This window comes from Elephas maximus, chromosome 24 (genome assembly GCF_024166365.1).
Source record: "Elephas maximus indicus isolate mEleMax1 chromosome 24, mEleMax1 primary haplotype, whole genome shotgun sequence".
NCBI classification, from domain to species: Eukaryota; Metazoa; Chordata; class Mammalia; order Proboscidea; family Elephantidae; genus Elephas; species Elephas maximus.
This window is the reverse complement of record NC_064842.1, coordinates 19511715-19533444: the sequence shown is the minus strand read 5'-3', so window position 1 is coordinate 19533444 and position 21730 is coordinate 19511715. Positions and strand designations below refer to the sequence as shown.

The 21730-nt window shown below is 38.7% G+C and overlaps 1 protein-coding gene across 1 annotated transcript in view; it reads left to right on the top strand.

Moving 5' to 3' along the window:
* Nucleotides 1-21730, top strand: part of CATSPERE (catsper channel auxiliary subunit epsilon) — a 165102-nt gene that overhangs the window by 128474 nt on the left and 14898 nt on the right. The window contains exons 14-16 of the mRNA XM_049867930.1: nt 3635-3721; nt 11072-11229; nt 20244-20297. Of these exons, the coding sequence (XP_049723887.1) occupies nt 3635-3721; nt 11072-11229; nt 20244-20297 (299 nt within the window). The remainder of the gene's footprint in view (nt 1-3634; nt 3722-11071; nt 11230-20243; nt 20298-21730) is intronic.

The following is a 21730-nucleotide window of genomic DNA, read 5'->3' as shown; positions in this document are numbered from 1 at the left end:
CAGCGAACTTAATCAATAAATGCTGTGTGTGTTCTGACTGTTCCAGTGGCTGGCCGTTCCCACATCTTTCTCCTTCTCCTTGGGCCTCCCTATTTCCTGAGACATGACAATATTGAAATTAAGCCAGTTAATAACCCTACAACGACCTCTAAGTGTTCCAGTGAAAGGAGAGTCACACATCCCCCATTTTAAATCAAAAGCTAGAAATGATTAAGCTAAAGTGAGGAAGGCAAGTGGAAAGCCAAGATAGGCTGAAAGCTAGGCCTCTTGTGTCAAAGAGTTAGCCAAGTTGTGAAGGCAAAAGAAAAGTTCTTGAGGGAAATTAAAAATGCTACTCCAGTGGACACATGAAAGAAAGCAAAATAAACTTATTGCTGATACGGAGAAAGCTTTAGTGGTCTGGACAGAAGATCAAACCAGCCACAACGTTCCCTTAAGCCAAAGCCTAATCCAGAGCAAGGCCCTAACTCTCTTCAATTCTCAGAAGGCTGAGAGAGGAGAAGAAGCTGCAGAAGAAAAGGTCGAAGCTAGCAGAGGCTGGTTCCTGAGGTTGAAGGAAAGAAGCCCTCTCCATAACATAAAGGTGCAAGGTGAAGCGGCAGGTGCCGATGTAGAAGCTGCAGCAAGTTGTCCAGAAGGTCCAGCTAAGGTAAGTGATGAAGGGGCTACGCTAACAACAGGTTTTCAGTGTAGATGAAATAGCCTCACATTGGAAGAAGCTGCCATCCAGGAAGAGAGGAAAAATCAATGCCTGGCTTGAAAGCTCCAAAGGACAGGCTGACTCTCTTGTTAGGGGCTAATGCAGCTGGTGACTTTAAGTTGAAGCCAATGCTCATTTACCGTTCTAAAAATTTTAGGGCCCTGAAGAATTATGCTAAATCTACTTTGTAAATGGAATGGTGCTTGGGCAGAGCACAGGGTCAGCAGAAAAGAGGAAGACCCTCAATGAGGTGGATTGACACAGTGGCTGCAACGATGAGCTCAAGCATAACAACGATTGTAAGGATGGCTCCGGACCCGGCAGCGTGTCGTTCTGTTGTGCATAGGGTCGCTATGAGTCGGAACTGACTCGACAGCACCTAACAACAACAACAAATGGAATGGAATAACAAAGCCTGGATGACAGCACATCTATAAATGGTATGAAAAAGCCTGGATGACAGCACATCTGTTTACAACATGGTTTACTGAATCTTTTAAGCCTACTGTTGAGACCTACTGCTCACGAAAAAAAAAGATTCCTTTCAAAATATTACTGCTCTTTGACAACGCACCTGGTCACCCACGAGCTCTGATGGAGAGGTACAAGGTGATTAACATTATTTCCATGCCTCCTATAACAACATCCGGAGCCCTGGTGGCATAGTGGTTAAGAGTTGGGCTGGTAACCAAAAGGTCAACAGTTCAAATCCAGCAGCCGCTCCTTGGAAATGCTATGGGGGAGTTCTACTCTGTCCTATAGGGTTGCTATGAGTTGGAACCAACTCAATGTCACCTAACAACAACAACACAACATACATTTTGCAGCCCATGAATCAAGGAGTAATTTTGACTTTCAAGTCTTATTATTTAAAATGTGCATTTTGTAAGGCTATTGCTGCCCTGCATAGTGATTCTTCTGATGGATCTGGGCAAAGCAAATTGAAAACTCTCTGGAGAGGATTCACCATTCTAGATGCCATTAAGAGAATTTGTGATTCATGGGAGGAGGTCAATAGATTAACACTAACAGGAGTTTGAAAGAAGTTGATTCCAACCCTCATGGATGACTTTGAAGGGTTCAAGACCTCAGTGGAGGAGATAACTGCAGATGTGGTGGTAATAGCAGGAGAACTAGAATTAGAAGAGGAGCCTGAAGATGTGACTGAATTGGTACGATCTCATGATAATGATAAAAATTTAATGGATGAGGAATGGCTTCTTATGGCTGATGAAAGAAAGTGGTTTCTTGAGATGGAACCTACGCCTGGTGAATGAAGATGCTGTGAGCATTGTTGAAGTGACAACAAAGGATTTAGAATATGACATAAACTTAGTTGATAAAGCAGCAGTAGTGTTTGAGAGGACAGACTCCAATTTTGAAAGAAGTTTTACTGTGGGTAAAATGCTATCAAAAAGCATCGCACGCTGCACAGAAATCTTCTGTGAAAGGAAGAGTCAATCAATGTGGCAAACTTCATTTTTGTCTTATTTTATTTATTTATTTTTTATTGTGCTTTAAGTGAAAGTTTACAAATCAAGTCAGTCTCTCATATAAAAATTTATAAACACCTTGCTATATACTCCTAGTTGCTCTCCCCCTAATGAGACAGCACACTCCTCTCCACCCTGTATTCCCATGTCCATTCAGCCAGCTTCTGTGCCCCTAAGCCTTCTCATCTCCCCTCCAGACAGGAGCTGCCCACGTAGTCTCATGTGTCTACTTGAGCCAAGAAGCTCACTCCTCACCAGTGTCATTTTCTATCTTACAGTCCAGTCCTATCCCTGTCTGAAGAGTTGGCTTTGGGAATGTTTCCAGTCTTGGGCTAACAGAAGGTCTGGAGACCATGACCTCCAGGGCCCTTCTAGTCTCATTCAGACCTTAGTTAAGTCTGGTCTTTTTACAAGAATTTGATGTCTGCATCCCAATTTTCTCCTGCTCCATTGGGGATTCTCTGTTGTGTCCCCTGTAAGGGCAGTCATCAGTTGTAGTCGGGCAGCATCTAGTTCTTCCGGTCTCAGGCTCACGTAGTCTCTGATTTATGCAGCCCTTTCTGTCTCTTGGACCAATTCATGCATCGTAGATGGCCACTTGCTAGCATTTAAGATCCTAGTTGTCGTCTTATTTTAAAGAAATTGTCACAGCCACCCCAACCTTCAGCAACCACCACCTTGATCAGTCAGTAGCCATCAACATCGAGGCAAGACCCTCCACAAGCAAAGATTTTGACACACTGAAGGGTCATATTATGGTTAGCATTTTTTAGCAATAAAATATTTTTTAATTAAGATATATACATTGTTTTCTTAAACACAATGTTATTGCACACTTAATAAAAAAACATAACTTTTATATGCACTAGGAAGCCAAAAAATTCATGTAACTCTCTTTATTGTGATATTCACATTGTTAGGTGGTTTGGAACCAAACCCACAATATCTCTGAGGTATGCCTTTAGTCCAGCTTCTCTGATTATTTCCTCAGCTTACAGACTGAGTAAGCACGGGGAAAGGATATAACCCTGATGCACACCTTTCCTGACTTTAATAGTGAGAATGTGAAATCCTTCCCTCTGAAACAAGGGTGACTGTTATCACTACTCTTGTACAACACTGTTTCTGGAGATCTTTGTAATATAGCAAAATAATAATAAACTAAAATAAATAAAGAGTATAAGGATTGTGAAGGAAGAAACAAAGCTGTCATATTCACAGATGACATGATTGTCTGTGTGAAACAATTAGAATAAGTGAATTTAAGCTCTCTCAATACAAAAATCAGTTGTTCCCCTATATACCAGCAAAGATTTAAATAATGAAATAAAAAATATATATATTATTTTCAATGGCATCAGAATATATTCAATGCTTATGAATAAATATATTAATTTATATGAAACCTTTATACATGCATGTACATGTGATCTTTTCTCAGCATGGTTGTTTAAATGAAGCACAGACATGGAAGTCAATGACTGAACTTAACAAGCACCTCCCATTAGAAAAGGCCTGGGGACCTGAGGTAAGAAGAAGATTACCCTGGAAATTGTTTATCAGTGATAATTAATTTAGCATTACAGTATTAACAAAAGCTTGATGGAAACCAGTGCGGACTTAAATTTGTTTTTATCAAATTCTATTTTTCTATTGGATTCTATTGTGATTTCAAAAATGCTTCACCTTAATTTCTGTTTGATCTTCTATTGATCCTGTGTTACCAACAATTTGGTTTTAGCTCTGTCCACTGACAGTCTGTGTTTGGGGATTATTAGATATCTGGTTAACAGGTTAGTGCATTGAGGGTGTGTCTTTTTAAAGAATGTCTGAAGTTTTAATTCTTGTATAACTGAAAGATCATTTCTAATGCCAATTATCAATCCCATGTTGCTTTTGATTACTTTCAATATTTTCTCAAACTGAGGTTGGCTTACGTTATTTGGATAATCTAATCGTATCTCATGAATGGAGGGTGATATATAAGGAAACTCCACTTGTAAAATGTAAATCCTACTAGGAGAAGCTTACTTTGTTTTCATGTCAGAATCCATGTGGATTAAGACCAGGATATATATGTACAAATGATGTGCATCGTCCTCTGTATTCCCAAATTCAAATCCTAATCTCCATCCACCACCTCCTAACTTTCTGCAACATAACCCTACTCCAACCATCTTTTGAGCAATCCTTCAACCCCAGCATAACCTTCAATCCATTGAGCCTTCCACCCTTACCCCACCCCAGGCTCTCTTTTCCTTCCTAATCCATCTTAAATTCCACGGCCAATAATCATTTTACTCTACTAATACGTACCCTCAATTCCCCCTCCCACTTCGTCATATCTGTGTGGCTAAATCACAGCCCTGTCTAAATCCTACTGTCCACCTCAGCAGCAGCTGAATGTGGCTAGAGAAAAGCACACCCATGTTGATTTGTTTCACTTTAACGTCGTAATTAAAAAAAAAAGAGAAAAATTTTCTCTTTTTTTTAAAGCAGTCCCTTAATCCTGACCAGCAAACATACCGTATATTTACGTTCCTGCAAAAATGTACTGTATTTCTCTAGCCCATTCCCTCACCTTCTCTCATAAATAACTATCACATACTTTCTCCTCCCTTCTAAAATCTCCAGCACGTATTCCCCCATTTCCACTTTTATCTAATCAACTTATTGCCTACGTCACCAAGAAAATTATGGTAGTTATTAAATCTGGTGCTAAAAAAAAATAAATCTGGTGCTAGATCCTGTTATTTAGTGTTATTTAAAGATGTAAACATGTCAAAATTTGTAAGTATATTGCCACAGTTTTTTTTTTTTTAAATATTTGGACCACTGTAATTCTATATAATTGAAATGTAAACAATCTATTTTATATTACATTTTTTAAAACATTATTCTGAAATGCAAATCAAAACTACAATGAGATTCCGTCTCATTCCAACAAGGCTGGCATTAATCCAAAAAACACAAAATAATAAATGTTGAAGAGGCTGTGGAGAGATTGGAACACTTATACATTGCTGGTGGGAATGTAAAATGGTACAACCACTTTGGAAATTGATTTGGCACTTCCTTTAAAAGCTAGTTCTAACTACCGTACGATCCAGCAATCCTACTCCTTGGAATATATCCTAGAGAAATAAGAGCCTTTACACAAGCAGATATATGCACACCCATGTTCATTGCAGCACTGTTTACAATAGCAAAAAGATGGAAGCAACCAAGGTGCCCATCAACAGATGAATGGATAAATGAATTATGGTATATTCACACAATGGAATGCTATGCATCGATAAAGAACAGTGATGAATCTGTGAAACATTTCATAACATAGAGAAATCTGGAAGGCATTATGCTGAGTGAAATTAGTCAATTGCAAAAGCAAAAATATTGCATAAGACCACTATTATAAGAACTGGAGAAATAGTTTAAACAGAGAAGAAAATATTCTTTGATGGTTATGAGTGGGCGAGGGAGGAAGAGTGGGAGGGGGCATTCACTAATTAGATAGTAGATAAGAACTGCTTTAGGTGACGGGAAAGACAACACACAATACAGGCGAGGTCAACACAACTGGACTAAACCAAAAGCAAAGAAGTTTCCTGAACAAACTGAGTGCTTCTAAGGCCAGTGTAGCAGGGGCAGGGGTCTGGGGACCATGGTTTCAGGGGACTTCTAAGTCAATCAGCATGATAAAATCTATTTAATAAAGAAAACATTCTGCCTCCCACTTTGGAGAGTGGCGTCTAGGGTCTTAAATGCTAGCAAGCAGACGTCTAAGATGTATCAGTTGGTCTCAACCCACCTGGATCAAAGGAGAATGAAGAACACCAAGGACACAAGGTAATTACAAGCCCAAGAGACAGAAAGGGCCACATAAACCGGAGACTACATCAGCCTGAGACCAGAAGAACTAGATGGTGCCTGGCTACAACCGATGACTGCCCTGACAAAGAACGCAACAAAGAACCCCTGAGGGAGCAGGAGAGCAGTGGGATGCAGACCCCAAATTCTCATAAAGAGACCAGACTTAATGGTCTTACTATTACTAGAAGGACCCTGGTGGTCATGGCCCCCAGACGTTCTGTTGGCCCAGGACAGGAACCATTCCCAAAGCCAACTCTTCAGACAGGGATTGGACTGGACAATGGGATGGAGAGGGATGCTGGTAAGGAGTGAGCTTCTTGGATCAGGTGGACACTTGGGACTATGTTGGCATCTCCTGCCTAGCGGGGAGATGAGAGGGTAGAGGGGGTTAGAAGCTGGTGAAATGGACATGAAAAGAGGGAGTGGAGGGAGGGAGCGGGTTGTCTCATTAGGGGGAGAGCAATTGGTAGTACGTAGCAAGGTGTATATAAGTTTTTGTGTGAAAGACTGACTTGATTTGTAAACTTTCACTTTAAGCACAATAACATATGTATATATATATGTCAGACATTTGCTTGCTGTGAAGTGGATCAGAAATAACACTCCCCGCAAGTTTACTACCTACTGACTACTATGTTCCCATGCATCTGTCAGTTCGTACCATGGTGGCTTGTGTGTTTCTGTGATGCTGAAAGCTATGCCACCATTTTCCAAATACCAGCAGGGTCCCCATATGGACAGGTTTCAGCTGAGCTTCCCAGCTAAGACAGACCAGGAAGAGGGACCTGGCAATCTACCTCTGAAAAAAATTAGCCAGTGAAAACCTTATGAGTATGGAACATTGTCTGATATAGTGCCAGAAGACAAGACCTTCAGGTTGGAAGGCACTCAAAATACAACTGGGGAAGAGCTGCCTCCTCAAAGTAGAGTTGACCTTAAGGACATGGATAGAATTGAGTTTTCAGGACCTTAATCTGCTGATATGGCATGACTCAAAATGAGAAGAAACAGCTGCAAACATCCATTAATAATAGGAATGGGGAAGTACAAAGTATGAATGTAGGAAAATAGGAAATCATCCCAAATGAAATGGAACGCATAAGCATCAATATCCTAGATATTAGTGAGTTGAAATAGACTGCTACTGGTCATTTTGAATCAGACAATCCTATGCTGTACTATACCAGGAATGACGAATTGAAGAGGAATGGCATTGCATTCATCGTCAAAAAGAACATTTTCAGATCTATCCTGAAATACAATGCTATCTGTGATAGGATAATATCCATACACCTCCAAGAACAGCCAGTTAACATAATTATTATTCAAAGGTATGCACCAACCAGTAGGGCTAAAGATGAAGAAACTGAAGATTTTTATCAACTTCTGCAATCTGAAACTGATCAAACGTGCAATCAAGATGCATTGATAATTACTGGCAATTGGAATGTGAAAGTTGGTAACAAAGAAGAAGGATTGGTAATTGGAAAATATGGCCTTGGTTGTAGAAACAACACCAGAGATTACATGACAGAATTTTGCAAGACCAACAACTTCTTCATTGCAAATACCTTTTTCAACAACATAAATAGCAGCTATACACACGTACCTTGCAGGATGGAATACACTGGAATCAATCAAATTGACCACATCTGTGAAAAGAGACTATGGAATAGCTCAATATCATCTGTGAGAACAAGACCAGGGGCTGACTGTGAAACAGACTTGCTCACTATGCAAGTTCAAGTTGAAGCTGAAGAAAGTTAGAATGAGCCCACAAGAGCCAAAGTATGACCTTGAGTAAATTCCACCTGAATTTAGAGACCATTGCAAAAATAGATTTGACATATTGAACACTAATGACCAAAGATCAAACGAGTTGTAGAATAACATCAAGGGCATCGTAAATGAAGAAAGCAAAAGGTCATTAAAAAGAGAGAACATACCAAAATGGATGTCAGAAGAGACTCTGAAACTTGCTCCTAGACTAGCTAAAGCAAATGGGAGAAATGATGAAGTAAAAGAGCTGAACAGAAGATTTCAAAGGGTGCCTCGAGAAGACAAAGTGAAGTATTACAATGAAATGTGCAAAGACCTGGAGTTAGAAAACCAAAAGGGAAGAACACATTTGGCATTTCTCAAGCTGAAAGAACTGAAGAGAAAATTCAAGCCTCGAGTTGCAATAATGAAGGATTCTACAGAGAAAATATTAAACGACATAGGAAGCATCATAAGAAGATGGAAGGAATACACAAAGCCACTGTACCAAAAAGAATTGGTTGACTTTCAACCACTTCAGGAGGTAGTATATGATCAAGAACCAATGGTACTGAAGGGAGAAGTCCAAGCTGCACTGAACACATTGATGACAAACAAGCCTCCATGAATTGACAGAATATCAATTGAGATGTTTCGACAAATGAACGGAACACTGGAAATGTTCAATCATTTATGCAAAAAAAATTTGGAAGAGAGCTACCTGGTCAACTGACTGAAAGAGATGCATATTTGCGCCCATTCCAAAGAAATGATCCAACAGAATGCAGAAATTATTGAACGATATCACACACAAGTAAAATTTGCTGAAGATCATTCAAAAGTAGCTGCAGCAGTACATTGACAGGGAACTGGCAGAAATTCAGGCCAGATTCAGTAGAGGACGTGAAACGAGAGATATCATTGCTGAGGTCAGATGGATCTTGGCTGAAAGCAGAGAATATGAGAAAGGCATTCAACTGTGTGGATTATAACAAGTTATGGCTAACATTTCAAAGAATGGGAATTCCAGAACACTTAATTGTGCTCGTGAGGAACCTGTACATAGACCAAGAGGGAGTAGTTCAAACAGAACAAGGGGATACTACATGGTTTAAAGTCAGGAAAGGTGTGCATCAAGGTTGTATCTTTTCACCATACTTATTCAATCTATATGCTGAGCAAATAATCCAAGAAACTGGACTATATGAAGAAGAATAGAGCATCAGGATTGGAGGAAGACTCATTAACAACCTGCGATATGCAGGTGACACAATCTTGTTTTCTGAAGATGAAGAGAACTTGAAGTACTTACTGACGGAGATCAGAGGCTACAGCCTTCCATATGGATTGCACCTCAGTATAAAACAAAAATCCTTACATCTGAATCAATAAGCAACATCACAATAAACTGAGAAAAGATCGAAGTTGTCAAGGAGTTCATTTTACTTGCATCCACAATCAACAGCCATGGAAGCAGCAGTCAAGAAATCAAAAGACGCATTGCATTGGTCAAATCTGCTGTAAGAGATCTCTTTAAAGTGTTAAAAAGCAAAGATGTCATCTTGAGGACTAAGGTGCGCCTGACTCAAGCCATGGTGTTTTCAATCACCTCGTATGCATGTGAAAGCTGAGCAATGAGTAAGGAAGACCGAAGCAGAATTGACCCTTTGAATTATGGCGTTGGCAAAGAATGTTGAATATAGGGTGAACCACCAAAAGAAGGAACAAATCTGCCTTGGAAGAATTACAACCAGAATGCTCCTTATGAGCAAGGATGGTGAGACTTCATCTCACATACTTTGGACACGTTATCAGGAGGGACCAGTCCCCGGAGAAGGACATTATGCTTGGTATAGCAGAGGATCAGTGAAAAAGAGGAAGACCCTCAATGAGATTGATTGCCACAGTGGCTGCAAAAATGGGCTCAAGCATAACTATTGTGAGGGTGGTTCAGGACCAGGCAGTGTTTCATTCTGTTGTATCTAGGGTCACTATTAGTTGGAACTGACTCAAAGGTACCTAACAACACAACAATAACCTACTATGTGCTAGGCTGGGGATACAACAGAAAGCAGTAAGAGCCCTCTTAGAGATTATCATTATCACCATCTAATCATGATAATATTTTGTCTGTGGAAGTTCCTAAAGGGAAGACTCTTTGAGACGATATAGGAACTGATCTTATTGACTCCAACCGAACTCATTACCGTTGAGTCCATTCTGACTCACAGTGGCCCTATAGGACAGAATAGAACCACCTCATGGGGTTTCCAAGGCTATAAATCTTTACAGAAGCAGACTGCCACATCTTTCTCCCATGGAGCGGCTAGTGAATTTGAACCAGCTACTTTTTAGTTAGCAGCAGAGCACTTAACCACTTTGCCACCAGGGCTCCTTCCTAATGACTAACCGAGTGACCCAGTGGAAGTTACTAGTACCTCAGGATAAGTAGAAAAAAAGGAGAAATACATGAGTATGCCAATAGCTAAAAATTCAGGCATATCCAAAGTAATTGCCCCACAAGGCTTCTTGTTTCCTTCAAATGAACAGCCTCTCGGGCAGCAGGAGTGATGGAGGGGCCCTCTACATAGGGTGTGGAAATGAACAGGACCTACAAGGACCTGGGAGCAATGCCATGGATTAGTGTAGGATCAAAAATCTGCAAAGTTTATCTCAACAACCTTTTTGCTTCATTTTCTTGTTTTCAAAAAGTGGCTTTTAAAAACAAAAGCTCATTTCATCTGCCCTTTAAAAAAATGCGAAGGGGTGGGGCATAGATAAGTATTTTTCCTATTTTGTTTCTTGAGTCCCACAGAAAGCCCCAGTAGTGGAAATGGGGATAAATAAAAGCCCTAGAGGAAGATGAAAGCTCAAGGTTATACCGCCTTCACTATTGTAGCCATAGATTGTGATCATAATAGTTTCTGTTCCCAAATTAAGCATCCGTGGAGAACTTTGTGCTTTGTTGATTTAGGAAAACTCTCCCTTATACACTCTCAATTTCCTAATTTATTATGGTTTGCAAATACAAAGTAAATACAGCATTTGCTTGCACTAAGCTTCACTTTTCATCAAATTTTAACCCCAGATAGCCTCTAAAATTACTAGATAGCACTGAAATGGTAGACTAGAAGGGAATAGCCATTACAACTGTAAATAATTTGCCAAGAAATATACAGGAGAGTGTAATTTTGTTTATTAAAGTCAGTCAGAAAATGATCTTAGGTCTTTTTCTTTGTTTCCTGTCCAGAACTATAAGCACTGTTTTTCTTATGCTATTGGAAAACCAGGAGACTTGAATCAACCATATGAAATTATCAACAAGTCTAATTATAACCATATAATCTGGCCCCTGGACCATTCTGGAATGTATGTATTTGGTGTGAAGATCCTGGATCCTAACTATAGGTGAATATAAATGTTTTATTTTAATAATACCTACTTTATTACTTTCAGCATTAACCCAAAAACCAAACCCACTGCCGTCGAGTCAATTCTGATTCGTAGTAACCCTATAGGACAGAGTAGAACTGCCTGATAGAGCTTCCAAGGAGTGCCTGGTGGATTTGAACTGCTGACCTCTTGGTTAGCAGCAGTAGCACTTAACCACTAACTACGCCACCAGGGTTTCCCACTTTCAGCATTAGTTCTGCAAAATTTAATTTTTATTTTCTTGATTTAATTTGATGCCACCCAGATAGCCAATTGTTGTTATTCCTATTACTTACATATTTCGTTTTCTGTTTTGTTTCGGTCACATTAACTAAACATTCTATGAGGGTGGGAGATAAGATTTTATGTTGAATACTAATTAATTCTCTATTAAATTCTGAGTACATACTAAGTAGTCTTGCTGTGCTAGATGCAGATATAACATAAGCACAACCTTAGACTTTGAGGTGCATATTCCACTGAGTAGGGGAAGGACTAGGGGTGCACATACAAACCGAGAGAGTCTAAATCAAAGCAAAATAGATGAGATGTTTTTCAAAAATAATCAAGTGTATTATTGATGGGCACATTAGTAAATTCAGAGATGAGAAAGATTAATGCAGTTTTGAGCAGTAGAAGAAAACTTCCTGGAGAAGATGAGACATTGGCAGATTTTACATTGCCAGAGGACTAGGAAAGACACTTCAGGTGAAAGAAATTACATTAACGATGGAATGGAGCTGAACATTAGCATATTGCTTATGGCTTGTGGAGTCAGGATGGCAGGTAGAAAATACTCTGAATGAGGAAGGTAGAAAATAGAGAAAGACAAAGTAACTCACGGTGTTTGAGTAATTTTCAACCCATGTCCTAGAGAGCCTCCTTCATATTTTGACTAAGGGAGTATTGTGATGAAACCATAGTTCTAGAAAAATTAGTATGAGAGTAGTTTAAGAACTGCATAGAAGGAAAATAAACTCCACGCAGATAAATGAGAAGAGTGAAGTTAACAAGGCAAGAGGTCAAAGGCCTGGCAGTAAGAATGGAAAGAAAGAAAAAAGTCTAGTCTCATTAGGGGGAGAGTAATTGGGAGCATGTAGCAAGGTTTTTATTTTTAGCAAGGTGTATATGGGTTTTTGTGTGAGGGACTGACTTGATTTGTAAACTTTTACTTAAAGCACAATGAAAATTATATAAAAAAAGAAAAATGTCTAATAATATGTGTCAAGGAAGAAAAGAATACATTGATGTAATGGGCCAAATGAAGGAAAGGAAGGAATCAACATGGTTTCAAGTTTTCTAGACGGGGTGATTAAAATGATGGTACTTTTTTTAACCAAAATGGATAATGGGGTAGTCTTTCTTTGGGGGGGGGGGTATTGATAAGAGAGATGTTGACTTTGTATTTGAGAGAACAATGAGATACCTGAGCGAAGATGTCTTATAAACAGTTAAACATTCTAATTTGAGCCTTGAGTTGGAGGGAAGAACTAGAGGCAAAGACTTGAAAATACCAATATGGGTATCTTCCATACAGAGAGAAGAGAACAGCTTTTAGAGATGCCCATAGTTAGGGAACTGAGGGTGATGGGCAGAGGGGCAGGACAGAATGCTCTTCAAGTAAAAGAAAAAACGAAGAGGGGAAAAATAGAAAGTTAACAAGAAAGCACAGTAAAATGGATTTTTTAAATGCAATTCTTTCTGTCTTGTAGTTTGAGCAGAAGCCCAAAGCCAATTTCTTCCAGGTTCTAAAGCTGATCATTAATGTGGGACTTGGAATGAGGGTGTCTCAAAATTGATTCCTTCCCCCATTAGTCTCCAAGCTATTTCAAAGAAGGCTCAGAATTCATTAAATAGTCTAAAATCCAGGATTTCTTCAAAGAGAGTTTTCTGAGTGCTGTACCTTCCCCCTCCCTTACCCATGGGGATTAGAGTGCTTCCCTAAGTAAGGGGGAATTCAGAGAACCACTCAAGGAACCTAACATGGATGTTCTGATTTGAGGGTAGGGTTACAAATACTCTTCCTTATTCTCACCGAGAAATTTTGAAGGTAGGAAGTTGCCTACACTGACAATAGGAAGGCTGAAGAGTGATATGGTGGGAGAAAATAGGACTCCTACCTTTTGAGATATGTTTGTGAAAGGGACATATGAAAGAGAACTGGACTTGGATCATCTTTAAAGGGGCCACTCCCTGCACATCTCGAGGGTAAAAAAGTGACCCCAAAAGAGAGAAAATGTGTGGGGAAAACCACAGGAAGCCAGAGGCTGAGGAGATATTGGCAAATGGCCAGACATAGCAAACATCACCTGAATCCTGGAATGTCAGGTGACCAATCTCCCAGTTACAAGATAGGAATGTATAAAGAACCATTCTGTGTTTTAAGGGTTAGAATGTTGACTCTTCCCCCTTGAGAGAAAAAGCTAATATTTGAGCATCTAATACACAAAGGCTATCAACCAAGAAAATAGCCACATAGGATTTTGATCTCCTCCTTCTACATGTGCCCAACCCTGGAATCAGGAAACAGCAACTAGCAAGTGGGAGAGGAAGTTTAGTAGTCAAAACAAAATCAATGACCACACCCCTTGCTTCAGTGCTACCTCTTGAGCATAATTCAGGCCCAAGCTTGAGGAAGGAAGAAGTTTTTTAAAGTTTGGGAAAATAAAGCTTTTTAAGTACACTGGGCTAGGCTTTTTATTACCCAGAAATTTAGAACAGTCATTAGTATCGGCAATCTGGGTTCTGTCCACCGTTTCATCCAGGGGCAAGAAAGAATAATTCCACATATAATTTGTTTAAAGGGACAGGGAGGAGAAAGAACAGGTTTTTTCTTTTCTTTTCTTTTCTTTTCTTTTCTTTTCTGTTTTTACTCTACAAAGTCCAGTAAATGAGTTAAACTAAGACATGGCAATATCGCAGAAGTCAAGAGGGAAAATGTGTAATCTTAGCAGGAAGAATCAACAATGTCATAAGTTATAGATCACCATGAAGAGTAGAGTTTCTGTTAAATGTGAGAGGTAAGAGCAATTTTGTAGAAAGTTAACAAGTGGTTACCCAGAGGGGCTCTGGGAAAATGACCCCAGACACTTAAATGAATAGTTTCTTTTATAAGGATCAACACAAAGCTGGTTCCTATGAGGTGGAGATTCAAGATATTCTAAATGTTCAACTTTTCCAAATTGCTGTACCACTGTATCATCTCTAACATCGACTCCTCCTCCTCCCCTCAGTACTCTGTCTCCCATCTTTGGGTTCCATAATTCACTGCAACATCTCACAGAACTTAAGAGAAGTTGTCAAGCCCCAAATCTGTGGGTCAGCCTTAGGCTTCTCCCGACCCATGTGGCTGCAGGGGTTAAGGAACCCAAACTGGCAGACCAGACCACAGGTTTCTGGTTCACAGGGCTGTGGAAGCTGGAGAATCAGGTCAGACAATAGACTGCCAGCCCACAGGGCTGTGACAGCTGGTGAATCCCAGAATTGGCAGGTCAGACAACAATCAGCTGGCTCAAGTCCAAAGAACCAGAGGTGAGACAATTACGAACCAGACACAGAATCTAAAGTGAGAGAGAGAAAGCAAGCCCCACCAGAGTAACCATATATATGCATTGGATGCAGCCCACACTGCAAGGAAGGGTGTGACTTGAGTAAGGGTAGGACTTGACTCATACCCTCTAGTAAGATGGTGACTCGAGATAGATCCTTAATCCTACCTCATTAACACAACCACAGGCATAGAGGCTAGGATTCACAACACATCACAAAAAAATGGAGGATAATTACATTAGATCACAAAATGGAGGATGTGACCTGGCTGACCTTGCAGGCAAAGTATCTGAGAAGGAAAAGAATTGGAAATAAATAAACATGTGCCAAATGTCTTGTCCTGATCTGGATGAGAATGAGAAAAAAAAAGTGATGAATATTTAAATAGATGAAAGAAGTTCAAACAAATATAATAGAAATATTTAGAATTTTCACAGTATAAGAGGAAGAAAACATAATGAAAGAGACTTTTACTATCAAAAAAGTTAGAAAAAAGGGAAATAAATAACAAGAAAATATGATAAACTAATAACATGAAATAAGATATCAGTCCAGAAATTGAGTGAGAATGATAAACATTAAACGGTTAATTTCTCATATTAAAAGCCAGCAACCCTCAACCCATTCCCAAAGCAAAATTTATGTATATTACCTTGAGAAGAGGTATATTTAAAACAAAATGACATTCAAAAGATAAATAACAGCTTGGACAACAAGACATCCACAGGCAAAGGAATGAAGTCAGAACCTGTTATGGGATTAAATTGTACCCCCTCAAAATATGTGTTGGAATTCTAACATCTATATCTATGGATGTAATCTCATTTGGGAATACGATTTTCTTTGTCATGTTAATGCGGCCACATTAACGTAGGATGTGTCCTAAACCTGATCACTTCTGAATTATAAAAAGAGCAGATTAGATGCAGAAGCAAGCAAAACCAGGGAAGACAGAGGCCTATGAGGATTGTCTACAAGCCACGGAATACAGGAATGCCTCGGGCTACAGACAGAGAAGGAATTCACAGGGCCAAAACCCTGATTTGGACTCTTAGCCTCCAGAACTGTGAGAAAATAAATTTTTGTTCTTTACAGCCACCACTTGTGGTATTTCTGTTACAGCAGCACTAACTAAGACAGACCCTTACCTCACCATATACAAAAATTTACTCAAAATAGATTAGAGACTTAAATGTGAGAGTTAAAACTATAAAACTCTTTAGAAAAAGCATAGAAGTAAATCTTCATGGCCTTAGTTTCGGCAGTGGTTTCTTGGATATGATACCAAAAGAGACAAAAGAAAAAATAGATACACTGACTTCATCAAATTAAAAACGTTTGTGCTTCAAAGGATACTGTCAAGAAAGTGAAAAGACAGCCCACGGACTGGGAGAAAATACTGGCAAATCATACATCTGGTAAGAGACTTGTATCCAGGATATGTAAAGAACTCTTAGAAAGCAATTAAAAGAAGACAAATAACTCGATTAAAAAACGGGCAAGGAATCTGAACAGACTCTTCACCAAAGACACACAAAAGGCAAACGAGCACATGAAAAGATGCTCAACATCATTAGTCATTGGGGAAATGCAAATCAAAACCACGATTCAGTACTACTTCATACCCACTAGGATGACTACAATCAAAGCCACGGAAAATAAAACAAGCGTTAGAGAGGATTTAGAGAAATTGGCATCCTCACATACTGCTGGTGGGGATTTAAAATGGTACAGCAGCTTTGGAAAACAGTTTAACAGTTCCTCAAAGAAAATTGAAAAGGCGCAATCAGTTAAGTTCTTAGCTACTAACCAAAAGTTTGGCAATTCAAACTCACGCAGAATAAAGGCCTTGTCATCTGCTTCTGAAGGGTCATAGCCATGAAGACCCTGTGGAGCGTTTCTACTCTGCCACACGTGGGGTCACCATGAGTTGGAATCAACTTGACAGAAACTGCTTAGAGTTACCATGTGACCAGCAATTCCACTCCTAGGTATACTCCCAAGAGAAATGAAAAACCTACGTTCACACAAAAACTTATACATAAATGTTCACGGCAGTATCATTCATAATAGCCAAAAAAGTGTAAATAACCTAAGTGTCCATCAGCTGATGAATGGGTAAACAAAATTTGTTATATCTATACAATAAAGTATTATTCAGTCATCAAAAAGAATGAAGTACTGATCCTGCTACAACATGGATGAAGCTTGAAAACATTATATTCAGTCAAAGAAGCCAAACCCAAAAGGCCAAGTATCGTATGATTTCTGTTATATGAAATGTGCAGAATAGGCAAATTCATAAAGACAGAATGAAAATGAGTGGTTGCCAGGGGCTGAGGGAAGGGGTAATGGGAGTGACTGCTCTTGGGCACAGGATTTCTTTTTGGGGTGATGACAGTGTTCTAGAATCAGATAGTTGTGATGATTGTACAACTTTGTAAATGTACTAAAAACTGTGAATTGTACACTTTTAAAGGGTGAATGCTATGGGATATGAATAATATCTCAATAAAGTATGTGCTATAAAAATGACACATTATAACTACTTGGAAACCAAACCCGAAAACCAAACCCATTGGTGTCAGGTCAATTCCGACCCTACAGGACAGAGCAGAACTGCCCCAAAGGATTTCCAAAGAGCAACTGGTAAATTCAAACTGCAGATCTTTCGGTTAGCAGCCAAGTTCTTAACCACTGCGCCACCGGGGCTCTAAATACTTGGAAAGAAGGCCCCAATTCATGAATCAATGTAGGAGCCCAGTTATTAATGGTGGGGCTCCAGGTTAAAAAAAAGGACACAAAATTGTCAAAAATAAGGAGTTGACGAAGACATATCATGCAAATGAAGTAAAAAGAAAATAGGAGCGTTGATAGTAACATTCCTAAAATTAGAATTCAAGACATAGAAACATTAAATGGGGCTAAGATACATTCTATACTAATACAAGGTACAAGTCCACAAAGAAGATACAATATTTTTGGATTTTTATATAGCCAATATAATGCCCAAAAATACATGAAACAAAAAATATTAGAAACACAGTAAGAATACGACAAAAACATATTTCACCAAGAGACTTTAATATATATATCTCAGAATTTGATACATCAAGTAGTCATAAAATAGATAAGCATTTGGAGAATATGAACAGCATCATTAGTTAACTTAACCTAAGTCAAGAAAGAGTTGGAATCGCTAGGTGGTGCAACCAATTAACATGCTCAGCTATTAACAAAAAGGTTGGCAGTTCAAGTCCACCTACAGGCACCTCAGAAGAAAGACCTGGTGACCTAGTTCTGAAAAATCAGCCACTGAAAAACCCTATGGATCAGACTTCTACTTTGACACACATGGGGTTGCCATGAGCCAAAATAAACTCAACAGCAATTAACTTTTTTTAAGTCAAGAAACACCTAAAGTAGAGTGTCAGCTTTTCTAGAAATTAGGTCCCAAAGTCAGTGTGTAAAGATAAAATCATGTATGATCAAAAAAAAAAAAAAAAAAATCAAACACACACATCTACACGTATCATATTTAAACTGCTGAAAACCAAAGATAAAGAAAAATCTCCAAGGCAACCAAGGGGCAGGAGGCAGGACGTATTACATGAAAAGAATAAAGTTAAAAAAAATAATACTAAAACAGCAAACTTCCCATTAGAAATTATAAAGGCCCGAAGAAGAAAAAAACTGTCAACCCAGAATTGTACACCAAGTGAAAGGTGATGTTTTCAGAGAAACAAAAGATGAGAGAATTCATTGCCAGCAGGTCTGTACCAGAGAGATGTTAAAGAGAGTTCTTCAAACAGAAAGAAGATAATACCAAACATAATTGGATCTATACAAAGAAATGAAGGGCTCCAGAAATAAAAGTGAAGATAAACATTACAAAAAAAAAAAAAAAAAACTTTTTTTCTTATTTTTAATTACCCTAGAGGATAATTGACTGTTTAAAGCAAAAGCAGTAACAAAGCATTATGGAGTTTGTAACATGTAAAATAATATAGTATCTTGTATTGTAGTTTGTGGTTAGTGTTCACATGCCCATGACAAAAGTCAGTATGATGGTAGGAGATTCTACTTTGATTTAATCCTAATTTTGCCACTAATATATATATAGCTATGCAATCTTAAACAAATTGCTTAGTCTCTTTGAGCCTATTCCTTTATCTATAAAAATGGATCAATCAATAATACTTATTTTATACAGTTGTTGTGAGGATTAAATGAAGTACCTTGGGTAAATATCCCTAACTTTGCTGGGCACATGGCAAACACTTAATTAAAATAAGTTTCTTTCTCCTCTCTTCTCCTACATGAAGGTAGGTGAAACCATATCATAAATGTTTATTTAGCTATATCCTGCCTCATTATAGACAATATGCTAAGTTAGAAATACCCAGTAACTTTAGAAACTATAATAGAGCTCCATATATCAAGGGTTTCTAATACTGTCCAGCTCCCTGAATGGATCAACCTGTAGCAAGCTAACATCATGGAAAACCCTGAATTCATATCCAAGCTCTGCTACTTACAACTGTGCAAACTTTTGCAAGTTGCTTAACCTATCTGAGCCTCAATTTCTTCATCTTAAAGGAAGGGTTGCTATGAGGATTAACTAAGATAATGCAAGTAAAGCGTTTGATGCACTGCCTGACCCATAGTAAATGCTCAATTACTATTATTTTTTAATAAGTATAAATGCTCAGTAAATGTTAACTGATTATTGTTTCTATCAATAGTTATTATTGTTCATTATTATTATTAATATCACTGTCTTTGTGCCTTGGTAACAACTATCAATATGATGTAAAGTTATTAGGACAATGAGGTTGTATTGATGAGCTCTGAAGAATCTCATCATCACCTAAGTGGCATATATGGAGAAATCATCACAGCTGTTATGTAAATAAGAGGCCCTGGTGGCTCAGCGGTTAAAGTGCTGGGCTGCTAACTGAAAGGTCAGCAGTGCAAACCTACCAGGTGCTCCACGGAGAAAGATGTGGCAGTCTGCTTCCATAAAGATTTACAGCCTTGGAAACCCTCTAGGGCAGTTCTACTCTGTTCTGGAGGGTCACTGTGAGTTGGAATCAACTTGACAGTAATGGATTTGGGTTATTTAATATATATATATCCCGGAAATCCTGGTGGTGTTGTGGTTAAGAGCTATGGCTGCTAACGAAAAGGTTGGCAGTTCGATTCCACCAGGTGCTCCTAGGAAACCGTATAGGGTAGTTCTACTCTGTTCTACAAGGTCACTTTGAGTTGGAATCAACTCGATGGCAATGGGTTTGGAAAGGGTTATCCTGTTCCTTCCCAAGAAAATGACACCTTAACTAAGATTAGCCATTTATTATATATGATTTTACTGTCACCACAGTGGAATTTTTTTTTTAATATATTGTGCTTAATCTTTAATAATATTTTTATAATTACAGCTTCTGTAACCTAACAGCTATATTTGCAATAGAGACCTTTGGATTGATTACCAGGTAATGAACAATACCTAACTGGGCTTTAATGAGGGAAATTCTCAAAGATATGACTGGCATCTGAAAAGGAAAAGCAGCCCTCGCCCATGTCTTTCAAAAACATGGCCAATGTAATGCCTGTTCAGGGTTTAGGGGCATTGTAATGGCTGTTCAGGGTTCACGGCTGGAGTCCTATTACACAAAATATTGTTGTATAGGATATAATGAAAGCGAATAGTGAAAAAAAAATCTTGTATGAAGTGTCCATTGCAAAGTCAGTGACTTTTTTAAATCCATATTTGTGATTTTTTTTTTTTTTTTTTGCTATCTATGGAATCTGGTTTTCCAAATGACAGAAACTTTCTATTTTCCTGGAGCCTTAATACCTCTGCCCTGTATCTGACATCCTAAAAATCGTATGTGTCTATTACATCAGGCCCCTGGGTGGCGCAAATGCGTAACCACTGGCCAAAAGGTTGGTGCTTCAAACTCAGCTAGAGGTACCTCAAAAAACAGGCCTTCCAAAAGGTCACAGCCTTGAAAATTCTATGGAGTAGTTCTACTTTGTAACACGGAGTCGCCATGAATCAGAATCGACTCAACAACAACTAACAGTAATAATTATATCAGGGATACAGCAGGAAAGAATTCCTGAGAATTGTTCCATCCCAGTCACCAGTCATTGTCTTCCTAACACACATATCTTTCATCTCTGCTTAATATAAGAGGCAGATGGTCAAAAACAGCAGGTGGGGGTTGGTGCAAGATAGTGACTGTGTCCTCACACTCTAACCCTGAGTCCGCTCTCACACAGTGTCCATCATTCTTATGTGCCGGGGAAATAGTAAAGGCATTTTCCTGTACTCTGCTCTCGGTCTCTTGGAGAGCAGAATTTGAAAGAAAGAAAGAAAAAAAAAAAAAAAGGCTTACTATTAAAGTTCGGACCTTAAATGACTTTGCTTCTCTGCCATGAGCCTGGTGTTTATTTTCTAAAATGTTAAACAAAAATGGAAGACAAACAATTAAGTTACTCACAGCCCTACTTTTAATATTACTTACATCTCGATGTTTTGGTGCTAATGGAAGGTAAATTGTATGAATAATTTGAAATAAAACAGAGTGTTCAAAGTAACTTTGGTAAACATATATACCCTTTTTACAGGGACTTCTCCTCCTGACCAGGCTGATATGTTTGATTTAGGTGAATATTAAGCTTAGTTGTTAGTTCAACTCATAGCAGCTGGAAGTAACAGAGCAGAACTGCCCCATAGGGTTTTCTAGGCTTAATCTTTTGTTTGTTTGTTTGTTTGTTTGTTTGTTTGTTTGTTTGTTTGTTTGTTTGTTTGTTTGTTTGTTTTAATCTTTATCAGAGCAGATCACCAGACATTTTCCTACCAAGGAGTGGCTAGGTGGATTTGAACCTCCAAACTTGCTGTTAGCAGCTGAGCACTTAA